Raw genomic sequence first — 20,197 nt, 5'->3', positions numbered from 1 at the left:
GAGCAAGATAAAAACACTCCAATTCAATCTAGCTCAGATTCTATCTGGCTTGCTTGTCAATACAAGTGTCACAAATGCTCAGATTCCTGAAGAGTCTAGCCAATGGTGAGATTTCTTAAGAGTCTGGCCAGAGTGGGTCACTACTTGAACATCCAGGAGCTGGGATGCCGGAGTGATCAGTAAGTGCTCTCCCCTCCCCCCCGATGACCGTGAGGGAACCATAAAATTCTTCCCCAGATTAATCCTGGATCAGTGGGAACAGCAGAAGGGGGCGGGTGGTCTCATAACACCACAGGCTGGAAAAGTGGCAAAGGGGGATTCTTCCCACCGTGGTGGAGGCTATCTGGAGGGACAGACGACCCAGGGCAGAGAAAATTCGCACTGAGACCCAAGCAAGCCTCAGCCCGGGAGACGAGCCCCAGGAGGGGCGGGAACACGCATTAGCCTCTAGGCATGCCCCAGCCCTCCAGGGGAAAGGGAAGACAATAGGGAAGCTGGGATCACCATCCCCGGACCTTGCCTTTGCCTCAGGCCAGCTGAGGAGATATCCTGAGACCAGACCACACCTCCCACACACCTATCAAGCTAACCCCAGGGTTGATCTGGGAAACAACAACAACAACAACAACAACAAAAAAAAGCCTGCTATTAGCCTAGACAAACATCAACTCAACTTAAAAGATCTGTATCTTCTGACTGAAAGAACCAAAAGCTACAACACTCAGCCAACATCATGAATCGGAAAAAGCAGACGAAAAGTGAAAAAACCATAGAATCTTTCTATGGGGATAAGGACCAAAACACAAACACCAAAGAGGTCAGAGCTGAGACTGTACTTCCATCTGAAACCTCAGATGGGACTATGAATTTCTCGCAAGCACAACTAGATTACCTGGAACGTCTGGAGAAGGATATAAAAGAAAAACTGGCCAATGATTTTAAAACTATAAAAAAAGAATTCACTGATGAGAACATCAATCTGAAAAAGAAAATTGAAGAAATGGAAAAGGAAGTTCAAAAATTAACTGGAGAGAATAATTCCCTAAAAGGAAGAGTTAATCAAATGGAAAAGGAAACTCAAAACCTAATAGGGAAAATTGATCAGATGGAAAAGGAAACCCAAAACCTAACTGGGAAAATTGGTCGAATGGAAAAAGAAGTACAAAAATTAAATGGAGAAAATAGCTCCTTAAAGGGAAAAATTGGCCAGATGGAAAAGGAGATGCGAAAGCTAACTGAAGAAAACAATACGATCAAGATTAGAATTGGGCAAGTAGAAACTAATGACTCAATGAGGCAACAAGAATCAGTCAAACAAAATCTAAAGAATGAAAAGATAGAAGAAAATCTAAAATATTTAATTGGAAAAACAACTGACCTGGAAAATAGATCCAGGACAGAAAATCTAAGAATTATTGGCCTGCCAGAAACCCATGATGAAGAAAAGAGTCTGGACAATATCTTCCAGGAAATCATCAAGGAAAACTGCCCAGAAGTACTAGACTCAGAGGGCAAAATGGTCATCGAAAGAATCCACCGTTCCCCACCGGAAAGGGATCCCAAACTCAAAACCCCAAGAAATATAGTTGCCAAATTCCAGAGCTATCAAGTGAAGGAGAAAATACTACAAGCAGCCAGAAAGAAACAATTTAAATATCAAGGTCACACAGTCAGGATCACACAGGACCTTGCAGCTTCTACATTAAAAGATCGAAAGAATTGGAACCCAATATTCCGTAAGGCAAAGGAGTTGGGACTCCAACCGAGGATCAACTACCCAGCAAAGTTCAGCATAACATTTCAGGCAAGGAGAAAGTCATTCAACGAAATAAGGGATTTCCAGAGCTTCCTGACCAAAACACCAGAACTCAATAGACAATTTGATCTTCAAATGCAGGTCTCCAGAGAATCATAAAAAGGTAAACAGAGGGGAAAAAACAAAAACAAAAACTTGCAACTCAATTAGGGCAATCTGTTTACCTCCCTATAAGGGAAGATGATACCTGTTAATCTTGAGAACTGTGCAGCTATTATGATAAAAGGGATATATGTAGAGGGAACGGGCATAAAGTAAATGATGTCATGTCAAAAATATGATTTAAGTATGAGAAGGGAATGTAATAGGAGGTGTGGAAAGGGGGAAGCAGAAAATGGCAAATTATATCACAGGAAGAAGTACAAAACTATAGTAGAGGGAAGGAGGGGAGGGAGATGAGCATTGTTTGAGAGGTACTCTCATCTGATTTGTTCAAAGGAGGGAAAAATAATCTTAAGCAGATAATCCTAACTAGCTCTATAGGTAGTAGGAGGGGAAGGGGGAAGAAAGGGAAGGGTGGCTAAAAGGGAGGAAAGAAGCAATAAGAGTAAAGGGGACTAAAAGGGAGGGGGGCTAAAAGAAGGAGGGGAAGGCTGCAGGAGGAGGGGGAGAAAAGTGAATACTATTGAGGAGGGGAAGGGAGACGGGAGAGTTAAAAGCACAAATGGTGGGAAAGAGGGTGCAGGGAAATACACAGATTGTAATCATAACTGTGAATGTGAATGGGATGAACTCTCCCATAAAACGGAGACGGATAGCAGAATGGATTAAAAGCCATAATCCAACAATATGCTGCTTACAAGAAACACATTTGAAACACATAGGATAAAGGTCAAAGGATGGAGCAGAATATATTGTGCCTCAGCTCATGTAAGAAAGGCAGGAGTAGCAATCCTAATCTCAGACAAAGCAAAAGCAGAAATAGATCTAATCAAAAGGGATAAGGATGGAAACTATATCCTACTAAAAGGCACCATAGACAATGAAGCAATATCATTACTAAACATGTATGCTCCAAGTGGTATAGCATCCAGATTCTTAGAGGAGAGGTTGGGGGAGTTGAAGGAAGAAACTGATAGCAAAACTATACTAGTGGGGGACCTCAACCTCCCCCTCTCTGAACTCGATAAATCCAACCTCAAAATAAACAAGAAAGAGGTTAAGGAGGTAAATAAAACTCTGGATAAGGTAGATATGATAGATCTTTGGAGAAAATTAAATGGGAATAGAAAGGAATATACCTTTTTCTCAGCGGTACATGGAACATTTACAAAAATTGACCATGTACTAGGACATAAAAATCTCACAATCCAGTGCAGAAAGGTAGAGATAATCAATGCATCCTTTTCAGATCATAATGCAATAAAAATTACATGTAATAAAAGGCCATGGAAAGAGAAACCAAAAATCAATTGGAAACTAAATAATCTAATTCTAAAGAAGGATTGGGTTAAAGAAGAAATCATAGAAACAATCAACAACTTCATTCAAGAGAATGACAATAGTGAGACAACATACCAAAACTTATGGGACACTGCAAAAGCAGTTATTAGGGGAAGTTTTATATCTCTGAATGCTTACATAAATAAAATAGAGAAAGAGGAGATCAATGACTTAGGCTTGCAGTTGAAAAAGCTAGAAAAAGAACAAATTGAAAATCCCCAAGTAAATACCAAATTAGAAATACTGAAAACCAAAGGAGAGATTAATAAAATTGAAATAAAGAAAACTATTGAATTAATAAATAAAACCAATAGTTGGTTTTATGAAAAAACTAATAAAATTGATAAACCTTTGGTTAATCTGATCAAAAAAAAGAAAGAAGAAAACCAAATTACTAACATTAAAAATGAAAGGGGTGAACTCACCTCCAATGAGGAGGAAATTAAAACAATAATTAGAAACTACTTTGCCCAACTTTATGCCCACAAATTCGACAATCTAAATGAGATGGGTGAATATTTTAAAAAATACAAATTGCCCAGATTAACAGAAGAGGAAGTTGAATACTTAAACAACCCCATCTCAGAAAAAGAAATTGAACAAGCCATCAATGAACTCCCTAGGAAAAAATCTCCAGGGCCAGATGGATTCACAAGTGAATTCTATCAAACATTTAAAGAACAGTTAATTCCAATACTACATACACTATTCTTGAAAATTGGGGAAGAAGGAGTCCTCCCAAATTCTTTCTATGATACAAATATGGTTTTGATACCCAAACCAGGAAGAGACAAAACAGAGAAAGAAAATTATAGACCAATTTCCCTAATGAATATAGATGCAAAAATTTTAAATAAGATTTTAGCAAAACGAATACAGCATCTTATCACGAGATTAATACATTATGATCAGGTAGGATTCATACCAGGACTACAGGGCTGGTTCAATATTAGGAAAACTATTAGCATTATCGATCACATCAACAACAAAGCTAACAAAAACCACATGATTATCTCAATAGATGCAGAAAAAGCTTTTGACAAAATACAACATCCATTCCTACTAAAAACATTGGAGAACATAGGAATAAAGGGAACTTTCCATAAAATAATAAGCAGTATCTATCTAAAACCTTCAGCAAGCATTATATGCAATGGGGATAAGCTAGATGCATTCCCAATAAGATCAGGGGTGAAACAAGGTTGTCCATTATCACCACTATTATTCAATATGGTACTAGAAATGTTAGCTGTAGCAATTAGACAAGATAAAGATATTCAAGGAATTAGAATAGCCAAAGAAGAAACTAAGTTATCACTCTTTGCAGATGATATGATGATTTACCTAGAGAATCCCAGAGATTCAAGTAAAAAATTACTTGAATTAATAAACAACTTTGGCAAAGTTGCAGGGTACAAAATAAACCCACACAAATCTTCTGCATTCCTATATATTAGCAACAAAGTTCAACAGCAAGAGATAGAAAGAGAAATCCCATTTAAAGTTAGGGTAGACAGTATAAAATACTTAGGAGTCTACCTGCCAAAACAAACCCAGGGACTATATGAACACAATTACAAGACACTTTTTGCACAAATAAAGTCAGATTTAAGTAAGTGGAAAAACATTAGTTGCTCATGGGTAGGCCGTGCTAATATAATAAAAATGACAATTCTACCCAAATTAATATACTTATTTAGTGCCATACCAATTAAACTATCAGACAATTACTTTCTAGAGCTGGATAAAATAATATCAAAATTCATTTGGAAAAACAAAAGGTCCAGAATATCAAAGGGACTAATGAAAAGAAATGCCTGGGAAGGTGGCCTAGCGCTACCAGACCTTAAACTGTACTATAAAGCAGCAATTATCAAAACCACTTGGTATTGGCTAAGAAACAGAGAGGTAGACAAGTGGAATAGACTTGGCACTCAAGATGCAGTAGGCAAGGAATATAGCAACCTTCTGTTTGATAAACCCAAGGACCCCAGCTTCTGGGATAAGAACTCATTGTTTGATAAAAATTGCTGGGAAAACTGGATAACAGTGTGGCGGAAATTAGGCATAGACCCATACCTGACACCGTACACAAGAATAAAGTCCAAATGGGTACATGATTTAGGTATAAAGATTGATACCATGAATAAACTGGAGAAGCAAGGAATAGTGTATTTATCAGATCTATGGAGAAGGGAAGAATTCTTTACTAAAGGAGAGATAGAATGCATTATGAAATGCAAAATGGATAACTTTGATTACATTAAACTGAGAAGTTTTTGCACAACCAAACCCAATGCAACCAAAATCCGGAGGGATGTAGTAAATTGGGAAAAAATTTTTACAGCTAAGCTCGGGGATAAAGGCCTCATTTCTAGAATATATAGAGAACTGACCCAAATGTATAATCATACAAGTCATTCCCCAATTGATAAATGGTCAAAGGATATGAACAGGCAATTTTCAGAGGAAGAAATTAAAGCTATCTATAATCAGATGAAAAAATGCTCTAAATCACTATTGGTTAGAGAGATGCAAATCAAAACAACTCTGAGGTACCACATCACACCTATAAGATTGGCAAACATGACAGAACAAGAAAATGATAAATGCTGGAGAGGATGTGGGAGAGTTTGAACACTAATTCATTGTTGGTGGAGCTGTGAGCACATCCAACCATTCTGGAGAGCAATTTGGAACTATGCCCAAAGGGCTACAAAAATGTGCATACCCTTTGACCCAGCAATATCACTACTAGGACTATATCCCCAAGAGATCATAAAAATGGGAAAGGGTCCCACATGTACAAAAATATTTATAGCAGCACTCTATGTAGTTGCCAAAAACTGGAAGTCAGGGGGATGTCCATCAATTGGGGAATGGCTGAATAAATTATGGTATATGAATGTAATGGAATACTATTGTGCCATTAGAAATGATGAACAAGAAGACTTCAGAGAGGCCTGGAAGGACTTATATGACCTGATGCTGAGTGAAAGGAGCAGAACCAGGAGAACTTTATGCACAGCAACAACCACAGTGTGTGAGAGTTTTTTCTGGTAGACTTAGATTTTTGTAATAACACAAGAACTTCTGAAAAAAAAAAAAAATCCCAATGGTGGACCTCAAGGCAAAATGCCTTCCACACTCAGAGAGAGAAATATGGAAGTCACTCACATAATGTAGCAGATCATGTTTGTGTATGTGTATCTGTTTGTGTATCATGTTCTGATTTGTTATATGGATTCTTTCATTTATCTTAGTCTGACTACATAGCATGACTATAGTGAAAATATACTCAATAGGAAAGTATATGTAGAATCTATACAGAATTGTATGCAGTCGTGGGGAGGGAGGGAGGTAGTGGGGGGTGGGTGGGGAGGGATAAAATCGCAATTGTATGGCAGTGATTGTTAAACATTAAAAAAATAAAAAAAAAATAAAAATAAAAAAAAATAAAAAAAAAAACTTACAAAAAAAAAAAAAAGAGTCTGGCCAATACAACAGATCTTTAATAAACTATTTTTCTCTTTGGCTGAAAAAAAAAAAAAAAAGAATGCAGAGCAAAAGGGGCTAGTTCCATCTGTCTGCCATTTAGTTTTATTAAATGTCTCCTCATAAGCCAATAAAAGCTTAGACAATTTGCATCTCAATCAATCAATCAATCAATCAATCAATGTTTTTTAAGTGCCTGCTATGTGACAGGCATACTATGCTAAGCTATGTCTAGCTAAGCACTAGATGGTTGGGACAGGATGGGAGCTGAAGAAGTAGAAAGATAAATAATGCATGTATTTATCCCCAGCCCTGATTGATTTAACAGGAGTGTGCACTTTGTGGTCAGGAGTAGGTGAAAGAAATCTATTCATCCTAACCAGGATGGATTAGGACCTTGTAGAAGAAAGGGTGGGGTGGGGTGGAGGAGGGTATAAGCAATAAAAGGCCTTAACAGCTGTCAGAGGACCTCTGTGGGGTCAGCTAGGTTTAGTGAATCCTTTCTAACAGATGAGCTGAGTCATGTTTTCCCTGGGCAGTCTCAAAAAAAGTGAACTGTCCTGCCTAATGATAACTGTCCTCAGTAAACAGAGGGCTGTCATGTGGGAAAGGTACTGGACTCATTTGGGTCATACTCAGAGGACAGAGGTAGGAGCCACGGGAGAAAGCATAAGAGGCTTAACGCTAGAAGAATGAAACCCAGTATTTTTTTTTAAATTAGTGGAAATGAAGTTAAAATGTCAGATGTCACAGTGAAGTTTTATTATAATCTTACTTTGAAATAAACATTTTCAGCCTCTCTCTATTTACTTTAAAGATAAAATAATGCATCGCATCAATGGACAGACACATTTTGGTCTTTTGAGATATTCTTAAATTTTAGTCCTTGTAAAGAGAACTTTGTTAAAGAGAGTGATCACACATTCCAATGTGATGCAGGAGGTAGTGGGTCCTCTTTCACTTGAAGTCTTTATGCCAAGGTTAGATGACCATTTATTGGTTGTTAGTTGTAAAGGGATTTTTTTTTTTTATATATGAGTTAGGGTAGAAAGTCCCTTCTAATTTGAAAATTTGTCATATATTTTCTGAATCAGTGGGCACTATTGGTTCAACCAGGGATCTGCTGGCAAATATTTAACAACTGGCTCCCCCCTCAAAAAAGGAAAATTACCCATGACACATTTTTAAGCTTAATCTGGAAAAATCTGGCAATTTTCTACATCACTTTCTTAAGTCTAGGGAGCAATGAAACAAATCAATACTTGATTTGTAGCATTTACTGATTTCTGGGGTATAAATTCTGCCTCTGAAAATTTAACAATTGACTCCCATGAACCAGTTTGAGTCGGCTCCAGCATACACCTGGGTAAAGCTATTAGTTGCTGGAATCTGAGAAATTTCCTGATATTGAAACATGGCCTTTATACTTTCAAAGGTTGGGAACCATTGTGCCATAATAAAAGGACCAGCACATACATGTTTCAGGTATAGATCATATGGAGAAGCTTTATTGTTGTTACAAGACACAGCAGGGAGGGATTAGGTCATTCACAGCTTTCCTCCATCAGCCAAGTGAACTCTCAAAACAAACACTCTCCTATGATTAAATAGAATGTAGGAAACAGAAAGAATGGAGGGAAATCAGTCTGGGTTTTGGAGGCTGGCCAAAAATTTGCTTGTCTGTCATTGGCCCCCGGGGGAATTGAGGCAGGCCAGTTTTGCTGTGCTGAGGGTGCAGTAGGTAGAGTTAGGCTTGGAGTTAGAAGACCTGAGTTTAAATCTTTCCTTAGATTCTTACTAGCTATGTGACTATGGACTAATTATTTAGCCTCTCTGGACCTCCAGTCCCTTCTCTGAAAAAAGGGGGAGCTGGATTTGATGGTCTCCAAGTTCCCATCACATGCCAAAGTTATGAACCAAAGGCTTGTATAGCATGGGAACCAGAAAAAAGTAAGACATAAACAAGGAAGGGGGAGGGTCTGTTTATCTTATACTGAGATGAAAGCTATTTTGAAGATAGAATCGCTTACTTGGTATACTAAGAGAGAGAAGATACAGGGCCCCCTCTTTCTTTATCTCCACAACTGGTAGCACATGCCCACATGCTCAGGATCCAGCAGGGGTGGGAAACCTGCAGCCTTGTGGTCCTCTAGGTCCTCAAGTGTGACCCTTGGACTGAATCCAAACTTCACAGAACAAATCCCCTTAATTATTCTGTAAAATGCAGACTCAGTCAAAAGGCTGCATGGACCCAAGGACATAGGAAGGCCATATGTGGACTCAAGGCCTCAGGTTTTGCACCCTTGATAAGGAAACCAAACAAAATTAAAAAAAAAAATCAGGACAGAGAGAGTTAAAGAAAAAAAAGACAAAAACTTCTATTTCTGTCTTTCTTCCAGGGTTTTGAAGAGTATGGGTTTGCGGAGGAATAAATTTGTTATAGGGAAAACCTTATGTTCAAAATCACTCTAATCCATGAGAATGAAGATACATGGTAAGTATATTATGAAGGGAAGGAAAGAATCGCATGTATTAACTGAACATTCACCCCCATATATTATCCTTTTGGGGGTCTCCTTTGCCTGTGCACCAACACAAAAAGTTCCAACTGAATGGGAGATTCTACCAATAAGCATTCAGTCTGTGGTGTCATCTCACATTTAGCTCTAATATCCATATGATAGATTTATCCTAGACTCTGTGGGTGCTGGGCCTCTGGCATGGTTTCATTTGCAAGGATGGTAGGTATCTCTGTAAAACCCTAAGTTTAGTCTGGGATCTGGTTGCATTGCTTTAACACCAGGCATTAGGGAAGTGAAATTAAATTTCAAATCTAATATAGTACTAAAATTCTTTGAACAAACCACAGGTTAACACTGTGGGCTGGATTCCTCATTCTATTTAACTCCTTAGATAGATCCCGGAGGAATCAAAAAGGATGAACATTTGGACTGTGATGACCAATTAGGAAACAGCAAATGAGGTCCAGGGAGTGCTCAATTACTAATGTTAGGCTCATTAAAAACAGATAGATAATTTCATGGGATTAATTACACCTGAGGGTTCTGGGGACATCTGCTCCTGGGGTTTAAATCAGCACCTGAGGCTTCTGGTGAAAATTGGTTCTTATAACCCTTCTGTCGCTGACATTGGGGTTTCTTGGATAGCTTGCTTCGTTGCAGGTATTTGGGCTTTCCATACAGTTACGCTTGGCCATACTTGAGCTTGAGGAAAGGGTGGTCGGTCAGTAGCTGATGACAGTGAAGTTGGCACAAACAATGGTGAAATTGTTTTCATTGTATAGTCTCAATAAAATGTGATATTCTCCCTACAAGAAACAAAAGCAAAATATTAGGCTAATGTCCCTTGGCATGATCAAAATTGAGGTGCAAAGGGTTATAAGGAAAAAGCTTCGTTAGAAGAATGATGGGTGTCTCAGGATTCCCACCTTACTGCTGACCTTGCAGAAACATTGATGTCTCTGAGTGTGTACTTCTGCATCCTCTTGGAGCTACTGTTTAGTATATGACAAAGATCCCAGTGGACGAGTATCTCCTCTCCCAGCTGTCTTATTGTTCAAGTATTGAACTGATACAGTTTCAGGTAAGGTTTTATGATTTTAACAAATCCATCATAAAAAAAGAGTGTGTTAATTATGAGCAAATCCTCAACTTAAGCTTTCTCAGTTTCTTTCTTTAAATTAAAAAAAAAATTCTACTTTCTGCAGTAGGCAGCCCAGGGTGAGCTCTATAGAAAGTATTCACAAAACACTCACTAATAGGAAACACACTTCATTTCTTTGTGGTGAAACCATTAGCTAGGAATATTTTTATTTGAGGCAAGGACCACAAATAAATTGCACCTTAGATAAATGGCATGAAACTCACCCTCCTGTTGAGAAGGTGCAACACTACCCTGAGGTAGGACAATAGAGATTGAGGGACACTGATATTAAGCCATTGCTATTAAATATAGTGGTGAGGTGGGGGAGTGGAGAATAGGGAAGGAGTGGGAATAAGTCTGAATTTAAGTGTATCCTATTAGTTTCCTGGTTTTAATTCTTCCACCTGGATATTGAGCTCCATTGTATCTATGGCTTACAGATGATAAATACTATCAGCCCCCTCTAAATTTGGCAAATACGGTGCCCTGGGACACAGTCTTTGTCACTCCACCATGGTGGAAATAAGAAATGTTGAGATAATTGAAGAATGGGACATGAAGTTTGTAATTCAAGACTATATTTTCCAGTTTAGGAAAAGTCTACAAGGGGGGTATGCCAGCATGGAGGTGATGGGGGCCAGTTGGATCCATGTTGGGAAGCTCTAGTTTCTTTGTTTCTTTCTTTCTTTCCTTCCTTCCTTCCTTGCTTCCTTTCTTCCTCTCTTTCAAATAATATTTTACCCCCAATTACATGTGAAAGCTATTTTTAACATACAGGTGCTTTTTTAAAATTTTGAGTTCCAAATTTTATTCTTCCTCTCTCCCATACCCTGTCCCTAAAATGGTAGGCGATCTGACATAGGTTATACATGTTCAATCATGTAAAACATATTTCCAAAATAGTCATTTTGTGGAAGAAAACTTGAACCAAAGAAAAATGAAAAAAAGAAAATGAAAAATAGTATGTTTTGGTCTATATTCAGATGCCATCAGTTTTTTCTCTGGAGGCAGATAGCATTTTTCATCATGAGTCCTTTGTGACTGTCTTGGGTTGAATATCTGGTTTTTTGATGTCTGTAACACCTGTGCCACCAAAGTAATGAGAATGGGAGTGAGAACAGCCAACCTATGTTCTGCTGAGTAGAGCACTGGTCTTAGGAGCCAGGAGTCTGGTTTTCTTGGCGTTAGGACTGGTGCTCTATCCACTGTGCCACCTGGCCGCCTTGCTATCACTGTTATTGATATGATAATGATGACAGATTGATGATGAGAATGATGATGATGCCCCTGTGCAATATGGGACCTTAAGGGACATCCAGCCCTGATTAGGAGAAAGAAGATTGGAGGGAGATCCTGGCTCTGCTTTCCTTCTCAGAAGGCCTCTATAACCAGAAGGAGATGAAGAAGTTTCTGGCTGGGCCATGGATCTTCGCTTTCTATCTGATAATCTGGAATCTGATCGGAATCTCTGCTGATATTGGAAAATTTGGGGATGTGTCCAGCTTTGTGACTAAGGGAGCTGTAGAGACACAAAATCTCCAGCTCTTAGATCTTTACCACATTCTTGAGCTTCATCTGGGTCAAAATCACTTCAAGTGTATCTTTATGGATTGAAGAATGGTATGATGATCTGCCTATATACATACATACATACACACACATACACAGACATACACATATGTTTAAAAATAACTCTCTGCCTCTCAGTTTTTCCATTAGGAGAAACCAGCAAAGGTGCAGTTAAGCTATAAATAAAAACTATTGTTGCAGAAAACATTATATACCAGATGGTAGTAGTCAGTGGTGTCAGTGGTGTCTTCTCAAAAAGGAAAAGCATTCCATTAATAAAACAAAAACAAAAGTAGAAGACATTCCCTGTGATCAGGGGACCTTTTCTATAGGCTTATACACTTCTTGGGGGTGAAAAAACTTTTTTCCTTGCTCATGACTCTAGAAGATTAGACTGAAAGACAAAGAGAGGAAAAATCTGGAGAAGAGACCTGGAGGGTAAGAAATCGGAAATGATGCCTAAGAAAGAAAATGAAAGCCAGGGGCCCTCAATGAGATGATTCCCTAAGGAAAAGGAACTCAGAGTTGGAAAATGAAAAGAAGACATATAAAAGAAAGATCTGAGGCTGAAGGAAGGATGGGAGTTTTTACAAGAGAAGATGTTTCCCTGGAGTCAGGTACAGCTTTGAGAGAGATAGAGGGGTGATGTGGAGTAGGTTAGTTGTTGATATTTATTATTTGTTGTAGATAATGATGTGTATACTTACGTTTTGTTCTCCATTCCTCTGAGGACCACCCAAACCCAATTCATGGTTTTCATCTTGGGCAGTTCTTATGCATCCATTCCCTGATGGATTTATCCAACATGCTAGAGTGTATTGTGTTCCTCTCATTCTCTGCTCTCATTCCCAGCCCAGCCCATATTTTTAAGGGTCATTAGAGGTCCCAAGTTATCATTAGGAATAGGTCACTTATACTCACTATGACTCTCTGGTGCCCTCTAGATCACTAGCATTTTTTAATCTTTTGAGATTTTGATGTTCCTAACCATAAAAAATAGGCCATGGTGACACATGAAACAGATAAAAATATCAAATGTTACCCAGTCCTTTTCTAAGGAGCATCATCTTTAAAATGTGATGCTTAGAGATAGGAAAACCTGTCCCAAGTTCAAATCCAATCTCAGACACTTCTTAGCTGTGTGATCTTGGGCAAGTCACTTTACCTCTGTATCCCTCAGTTTCCTTAACTGTAAAATGGGGCTAAACCCAGGGTTGTAGTGAGTATCAAATGAAATGATACTTGTAAGTGCTTAGCATAATGCCTGGAATATAGTAAGTGTTTAATAGATGGTTTGGGGCAGCTAAGTGGTACAATGGATAGAGTGCCAGGCCTGGAGTGAGGAACATTCAACTTCTTGAGTTCAAATCTAATCTCAGATGCTTACTAACTGTGTGACTGAGGCAAGTTACTTAACCCTGTTTGCCTCAGTTTTCCTCATCTATAAAATAAGAAAGAAATGGCAAACTACTTCAGTATCTTTGCCAAGAAACCTCAGATGGGATCACAAAGAGTCAGATACAATTGAACAATAACAAAATAAATGGTTATTCTTTTCCTTTCTCCCCCAGTCCTTTTCAGTTTGGTAGAATTCTCCAAAGCCAGGGCTTCATTGGAAAACCCTTCTAGAACCCAAATTCATCTGCATCTCACAAAGAGGCTTTGAGGAAATCTTCTATGGGAAAAGGGAATGCAGGCAAGATGAAAACATGAAATATTGAATAGCAATGAAAGATATATATGTATATATATACATGTGTGTATATATGAATATTATATATTATATGATATATGTTATATATATGAAGGTACGGCTGACTCAAGGTAGGCATTTGTGTGCTTGGGAGAACTCTAAGCTCCTAGGAAATAACTTACCTTGCCAATTGGAAAGGCAGGGTTTTTGATGTCTCCAGCATAGTAGATCTTTTCTGGAAAACAGGTAAAAGACACAGAGGCATTATTCAATATAATGAAAGAAAAATAAGCCATTTGAATCTCTTATGGTCACAGTGTGCCATTTTTCTGTGTTAGAATTATAGTAGTGATAAATATGAGGTCAATAGGAGAGTGGGGCAGGGCCAGGAAATGAATGTGGTAGCGACCTGTATTTGCTCCTACTATTGTTACCTCTTGCCTATATCACATGGGGCCAAAGATCAGAGACTGAATTGCTTTGGCTTGAGGGGTAGTATTGTGTCTGTGTGCATGTGTGTCCTTTGTTCTTGAAGAGGACCATGACAAGAAGATGATGACATGACTTGCACTTGACTTTAATTTGAGTGAGTGAGGGCTATGCAAGGTCACCAAACTCACTTTCTTCTCCTGAGCCATCTGGGTCCGGTGTCCTGATATTCATCAGGATGACTGGACATGACCCAGGATTCAAAGTGAGAACCTGGCCTTATTACATTCTCACTTTGACTGAGATACACGCATTCAATGAATAGGACTCTTTAAGTAGTTATTCAAGGGATTGCCCCTTAAAAAACAATCAGACTGGGAGGGCAAGACCCTCAAGGTTCCTGGGGTAATATTATGTGTCTATGCATAGTGGTGGAGTGGAGCAGCCTGGAGCTACATTTGCTTTCCCTGTTCAGCAGAGTAGGGAGTTTGGAATGCTATTATATAAGAATAGGAAAGTCTGGTCATAGCAAGCAGGTCAATAAATGCAAATTAATGATGTTGAGTAACCTTTTTATGAGATCCATTAATCCGAGATCTTGTGTGTATAGTAGATGTCCAACATAAGGTATGATCATATCCCAAAAGTCTTAATGCAGTTTTAAGCTTTAATAACTTCTCACATATAAATGCCATAAACTTACAAATAATATCATTTGAAAGTTTTATTATTTAAATTTCTTTTGTACTTATTTAGTTTTATGAATTTTGGACAATAAATTTGTTTGCAGACGTAATAGTTTCTGGATGACCCTTTCTCAGACTAGTGAATCAGTAGAGGAGATCCACTGTTTTTGCTTCCCTTAGTCATCTCTTATATTTCCATTTGACTTTTTTTTGTGAGGTCTTGTCAGAATTGCTCTGTATGCATCCAAAGAGGAGACAGAAGGGAAGGGAATAAGCATTTTTTAATATAATATCTACTATGTCAATGCACTGTGCTAAGCATTCTTTACAAATATTATTTTCTTTGATCAAAACCTTATTCTTTGGATGATCTTAAAGCTAGCGTTACAAGTCCAATTAGTGACAATTGCAGTGACTAAGTGGTAGCAGTTTTTACAAAGTTCAAAAATAGTCAAAGCCAAGATTTATGGTATAAGATGTTATGTTGAACTTTTATAAGAAATATAAAAATTTTAAAATATAAGTAAGCTTTTAAAAGATCTTTTTATGTTTATTTTTAAAGTCATTAAAACTTAGAATTTCATTTGGACACCTCATGTATCTATTAATTGATTGATTAATTAATTGATTAATTAAAAGATTGTCTGATGGAATATCAGTTCCTTGGAGGAAGTCGTTTTTGTATTTTCAACACCTAGTATATACAGTGACTGGAATATGGTAGGAACTTAATAAATATTTATTGTTTGATTAGATTCAGGCTGCTGAAGTATCTTTCAGTGTCAGGAATCAACAGGGATAGCTTTTTTCCCCTTCTTTTTAAATAATATTTTATTTTTTCCAATTATATGTAAAGACAATTTTTAACATTCATTTAAAAAAAAGGATTTTAAGTTCCACATTTTCTCCTCCCTCTCTTACCTCCCCCTTTCCCAAGACAATACACAGTTTGATATAGTTTACATATGTGTAATCATGTAAAACATATCCCCATATTAGTCATGTTGTTAAATAAGAAACAAGCTAAAAGAAAAAAAACACAAAAAAATTAAGAAAATGAAAACAATATGTTTCTATCTGCATTTAGACTCCATTAGTTCTTTCTCTGGATGTGGATAGCATTTTCCATCATGAGTTCTTTGGAATTGTCTCAGATCATTATATTTCTGAGAAGATCTAAGTCATTCATAGGTGGTCATCACACAATGTTTCTGATACTATGTACAGTGTTCTCCTGGTTCTACTCACTTCACTTTGCATCAGTTCATGTAAGTCTTTCCAAGTTTTTCTGAATCCTACCTGCTTGTCATTTCTTATAGCACAATAGTATGCCATTACATTCATATACAACAACTTGTTCAGCCATTCCCCAACGAATGGGCATCTCCTCAATTTCTAATTCTTTGCCACCACAAAAAGAGCTGCTATAAATATTCTGTATATGTAGGTCTTCCTCTGCCCCCTTTTTTATGATCTCTTTGGGATATAGACCTAACAGAGGTATTGCTGTATCAAAGGGTATATACCAGGGGTGGGGAACCTGCAGTCTCAAGGCCATATGTGGCCTTCTAGATCCTCAAGTGTGGTCCTTTGACTAAATCCAAACTTCATAGAACAAATTCCCTTCATAAAAGGATTTGTTCTTTAAAACTTGTTCTTAGTCAAAAGGTCATACCCAAGGACCTAGAAGGCCAAATGTAGCCTTGATGCTGTGGGTTCCTCACTCCTGTACAGTTTGATTGTCCTTTGAGTATAACTTCAAATTGTTTTCCAGAATAGTTGTATCAGTTCACAACTCCACCAACAGTATATTAGTGTCCCAATTTTCTCAAATCCTCTCCAACATTTATCATTTTCCTTTTCTGTCACAGGAGTCAAAGGGATAGCTTTTTATGCAGATGACTGAGAACATGCTATGGTTTCAGGGGCACTCTCCTTATAAAATCACTTTCCCCACTGCATTATTGATGGTTGAAATTCCTAGTCTATTCTTTATGTGTAAGACTCTTTCTTTGGTTAAAGGTCATCAGGCAAGCCTTAGTAGAAAGTACACTTCTGTGTGAAAGGTCATCTGATCCTTTCCTTAAGTTATATTTTGATAGGAGGAAAGGGGGAAAGATTAGGAAGGCTGTGGGTTCCTTGTGAAGAAGGATGCCTGCAAGGAGAAAACATATCATGGAATGTCAGACTTTGAATGAATTACAGAGATTATTCAATCCAATTCCCCAATTTTATAGGTGATTTCCTAAGGTCATTCAGCAGGTCAAAGACAGAACTGGAGGCAGAACTCATGGCTCTTGATTTCAAGTTCAGCATCTTTTCCCACTTCACATGATACTTCCAGGACACAAAGGGAGACTGAGTTGCTAAAGACAACATTGACTTCCTTCCTAGTTTTGTCTAAGACTGACCATGTATGGAAGAACTTCTACCTGCCTTCTGAGGTACTCATACCCAAGAGACAGGAGAAACTGAAGGACAGTGAACCCAGGGAGCCCCTGGAAGTTATTGGCAGGACAGACTCTAAACCGAGGCTGATTGCTTCTGGTTTGGCAGCTGAAATTAAGCTGTGAGTCATTTGGAATTTTCAGCTCAGAATGATGCCCTCAATGTCCAGGAAGTCAAGGGGTGAAAAAAATAAATATAAGCCTAGAAGCACTATATTTTGAAAAAGCTTGGCACTTAGGAAGACGAACGTGCTTTTAGACAGGGAATGCTCATTCTATTCAAGGTTCAGAAAGCCAGGACTTCTACCCCTCTTTACTGGAAGAAAAATCACTGTTATGACTTTTAATTTCCCCTCCTCCTCTCCCCTGATGACTGGGGTGTCTCATGGCTTTTCTGAAAAAGATCCTCTTCCTCTCTTGAGCAATAAGGACTGCCTTATCTGAGGACTCTATATTTTGTTTTTATATCCACAGCACCTAGCATTGTAGGTGTTTCATTAATATTTATTAATTGATTGTTATGCAAAGACACCTCTCTATTGAGGATAGTAATCATTTCATATATAAACTTTGTACTGTCTCCTCCAGGGACCTATTGTATATTGCTTTGTAAAAAATAAACACTTAATAAATGTTTGTGGTTGTTTTAACATCTTGGGGCACTTTGAAAGTCAGTAACTTCTACCTCACATAAGAGAAGGAGGTCTATTGGGTCCCTGCAAACTGCCTGTGACCCCTGTAATTGCAAAATGGGGATTTTAGCTGTTAGTTTCTCTTCTTCTTGAGGAATCCAGATGCTTTTTACCTTACATCCATCATCTCTGTCAAGGGAGGAAGGATAATATAACATGTGCAGCATGAGCCACTGTTGAGAAGCTACCATGGTCACCATGTGTTATTGTCCCATGGTATATGTCCTGCCCTCTGTCTTATGATTTTCCTTTCTCCTCATGACCTCTGCACCAGCTTGCCCTGTAAAGGGCACATGAAAACCCTAAGAAGGCCTAATTTAGGAAAATGCTATTTCATTCATTCTTTCAATAATACTTATTGATAATCTACCATGTGCAAACCACCGCAGAGAAAGCAATGGAGTTATAAACACATGGTTCTACCCTCAATAATATTGCAATCTAGATGGAGGAAATATTATACATGTAAAATATATTTAACTCTAAATACCAATATAAGACAATAACATTATTAATAATTATTAATTATACAATTATTAATTATATAATTATTATAATTATATAATTATTAATAATATTATACATGTAAAATATATTTAACTCTAAATACCAATATAAGACAATAACATTAATTCCATGTGAGTAGGGAAACAATACAGTACTGTGGAAAGAATGCTAGATGTGGAATCAAAGGACCTGGAAAAGAATCAGTTTCCCCTGCTCTGTGTGACCTTGGGCACACAATGGGTACACACTATGGGCTACAGTCCCTCATTTTCGAAGAGAGGGTTTGATTAGCTAACCTTTACTATCCCTTCTTGCCCTAAATCTGCGGTCCTATGCTCCTGGTGTAGACAATAATGTTTTGACTTCAGAAGAGGGATAGGGAATGATAGTGGTTCAGAAGGCTTAACAGAAGGGGTAGAATTTGAGTGGACCCTTGATATGCAATGAAGATCTAATTATTGCTAATTCACTTCCCACAGTGTTTGATTTGCATCTGACAAGTAGGTTCCCCCTAGAGGTCTGACAAATCCCTGTGAGATAAACATGAGCCTGGCAAGGTTGCTGTGAGGCATCCCCACATGTCAGGCCCTTGAGAGCTGGGTGTGGGAGTCTGGAGGGTGCAGAAGCGAAGCTGAAAAATCCAGATGGAGAATTGTTCTCCAATTCTGACTGCTCTGGCTTCAAGCTCGTAGACAAGTTCCACAATTTATGCTATGTTCTCTAAGATGGAGATGTCTTATCCCCTCCAGGTGTTGTGGAGAGTAACTCAACTAACCCAAAGTCACAGCCATTTGGTCCATACAGAATCCTGATGATCAATTCCAACTTTCTTTTGTGGGTCTTTTCTGGGATACCATTCAGTTACCATGTGTGTCTTTCATTGCTTGCTCATTCCCAGCTGGGCAGGATCCAGCTCTGAAGAACATCACCCCGACAGCTAACTATGTCTATTAACTATCCTTCAATGATCACTTGGGGCCTCCACACCAGCTAGTCTGCGCTCCTCACTATTAACACGTTGTTCACTGAGGTGAGAGATTTTCATTAAGTAGGTCTCTCTGGCAGTTTCCAATTTTAAAGTGAGCTTTTTTAGGGAGCCCAAGAATTGCTACAAGTAACTGAAGAAGCTTCTTCACCTCCTTCCTGCACTCCATCTTCCCCCATGAAGCAACACCTAAAATTAATTTTTCACTCCTTTTCTTTTCAGATCTTCTCTCATGGTGAGATTCTTTTAATTAACATTCTCACACTACTATAAAAAGACCCCCTAGTACATCTGCACCCCCTTCTTCCTTTCCTTCATTGGAAACCTTTATTAATTTTTAATTGGGTAGGTGTTTTGCTGGATTTGGGGTTTGTGGTGGTGATGTTTAATTTTTTTTTTTTTACCCTAGTCAATTTTTTGTGCTCTGGGAGACTTCACTGGGGTGAGGCATAGGATCACCTTAAAGGGGAATGACTGAATTACGAGTTCCTAAAAGCTTTTAATCTCAGACCAGCATGGTTCCATCAGGGGACATTTTTTAATCCTGCTTCATATTGCCGTGTACTCCAGTACCACTTTGTATTCCAGTGTAATTGGCCCTAGGATAGCCTCAGAAATTTTCCTTTTTTGGGGGGAGGGGATTGGTCGTTCAGATCTGTGTTTTTCTCTTTGATGGAAACTCTCTTCCTGATTCAAAGAAGCACCCATAGTCATAGATTGTAAGCTCCTTGAAGGCAGGGACTGTCTTTTGCTTCTTTTTGTATCCTCTGTG

At 38.3% G+C, this 20,197-nt stretch overlaps 1 protein-coding gene across 2 annotated transcripts in view; it reads right to left on the bottom strand.

The window, feature by feature from the left end:
• Positions 1-9,563: 9,563 nt before the first annotated feature.
• Positions 9,564-20,197, bottom strand: part of LY86 (lymphocyte antigen 86) — a 126,099-nt gene continuing 115,465 nt past the window's right edge. Inside the window, exons 4-5 of one of the 2 annotated variants that reach the window (XM_072603743.1) lie at positions 13,862-13,914; positions 9,564-10,082 (exon numbers count right to left, since the gene is read on the bottom strand). In XM_072603743.1, the coding sequence (XP_072459844.1) occupies positions 9,999-10,082; positions 13,862-13,914 (137 nt within the window). In that variant the 3' untranslated portion in view covers positions 9,564-9,998. The remainder of the gene's footprint in view (positions 10,083-13,861; positions 13,915-20,197) is intronic. The other variant, XM_072603745.1, reaches the window with a different exon arrangement.

Source organism: Notamacropus eugenii, chromosome 4 (genome assembly GCF_028372415.1).
Source record: "Notamacropus eugenii isolate mMacEug1 chromosome 4, mMacEug1.pri_v2, whole genome shotgun sequence".
Taxonomy (NCBI): Eukaryota; Metazoa; Chordata; class Mammalia; order Diprotodontia; family Macropodidae; genus Notamacropus; species Notamacropus eugenii.
The sequence above is the reverse complement of the archived record's forward strand: the minus strand, read 5'-3'. Positions and strand labels throughout refer to the sequence as shown.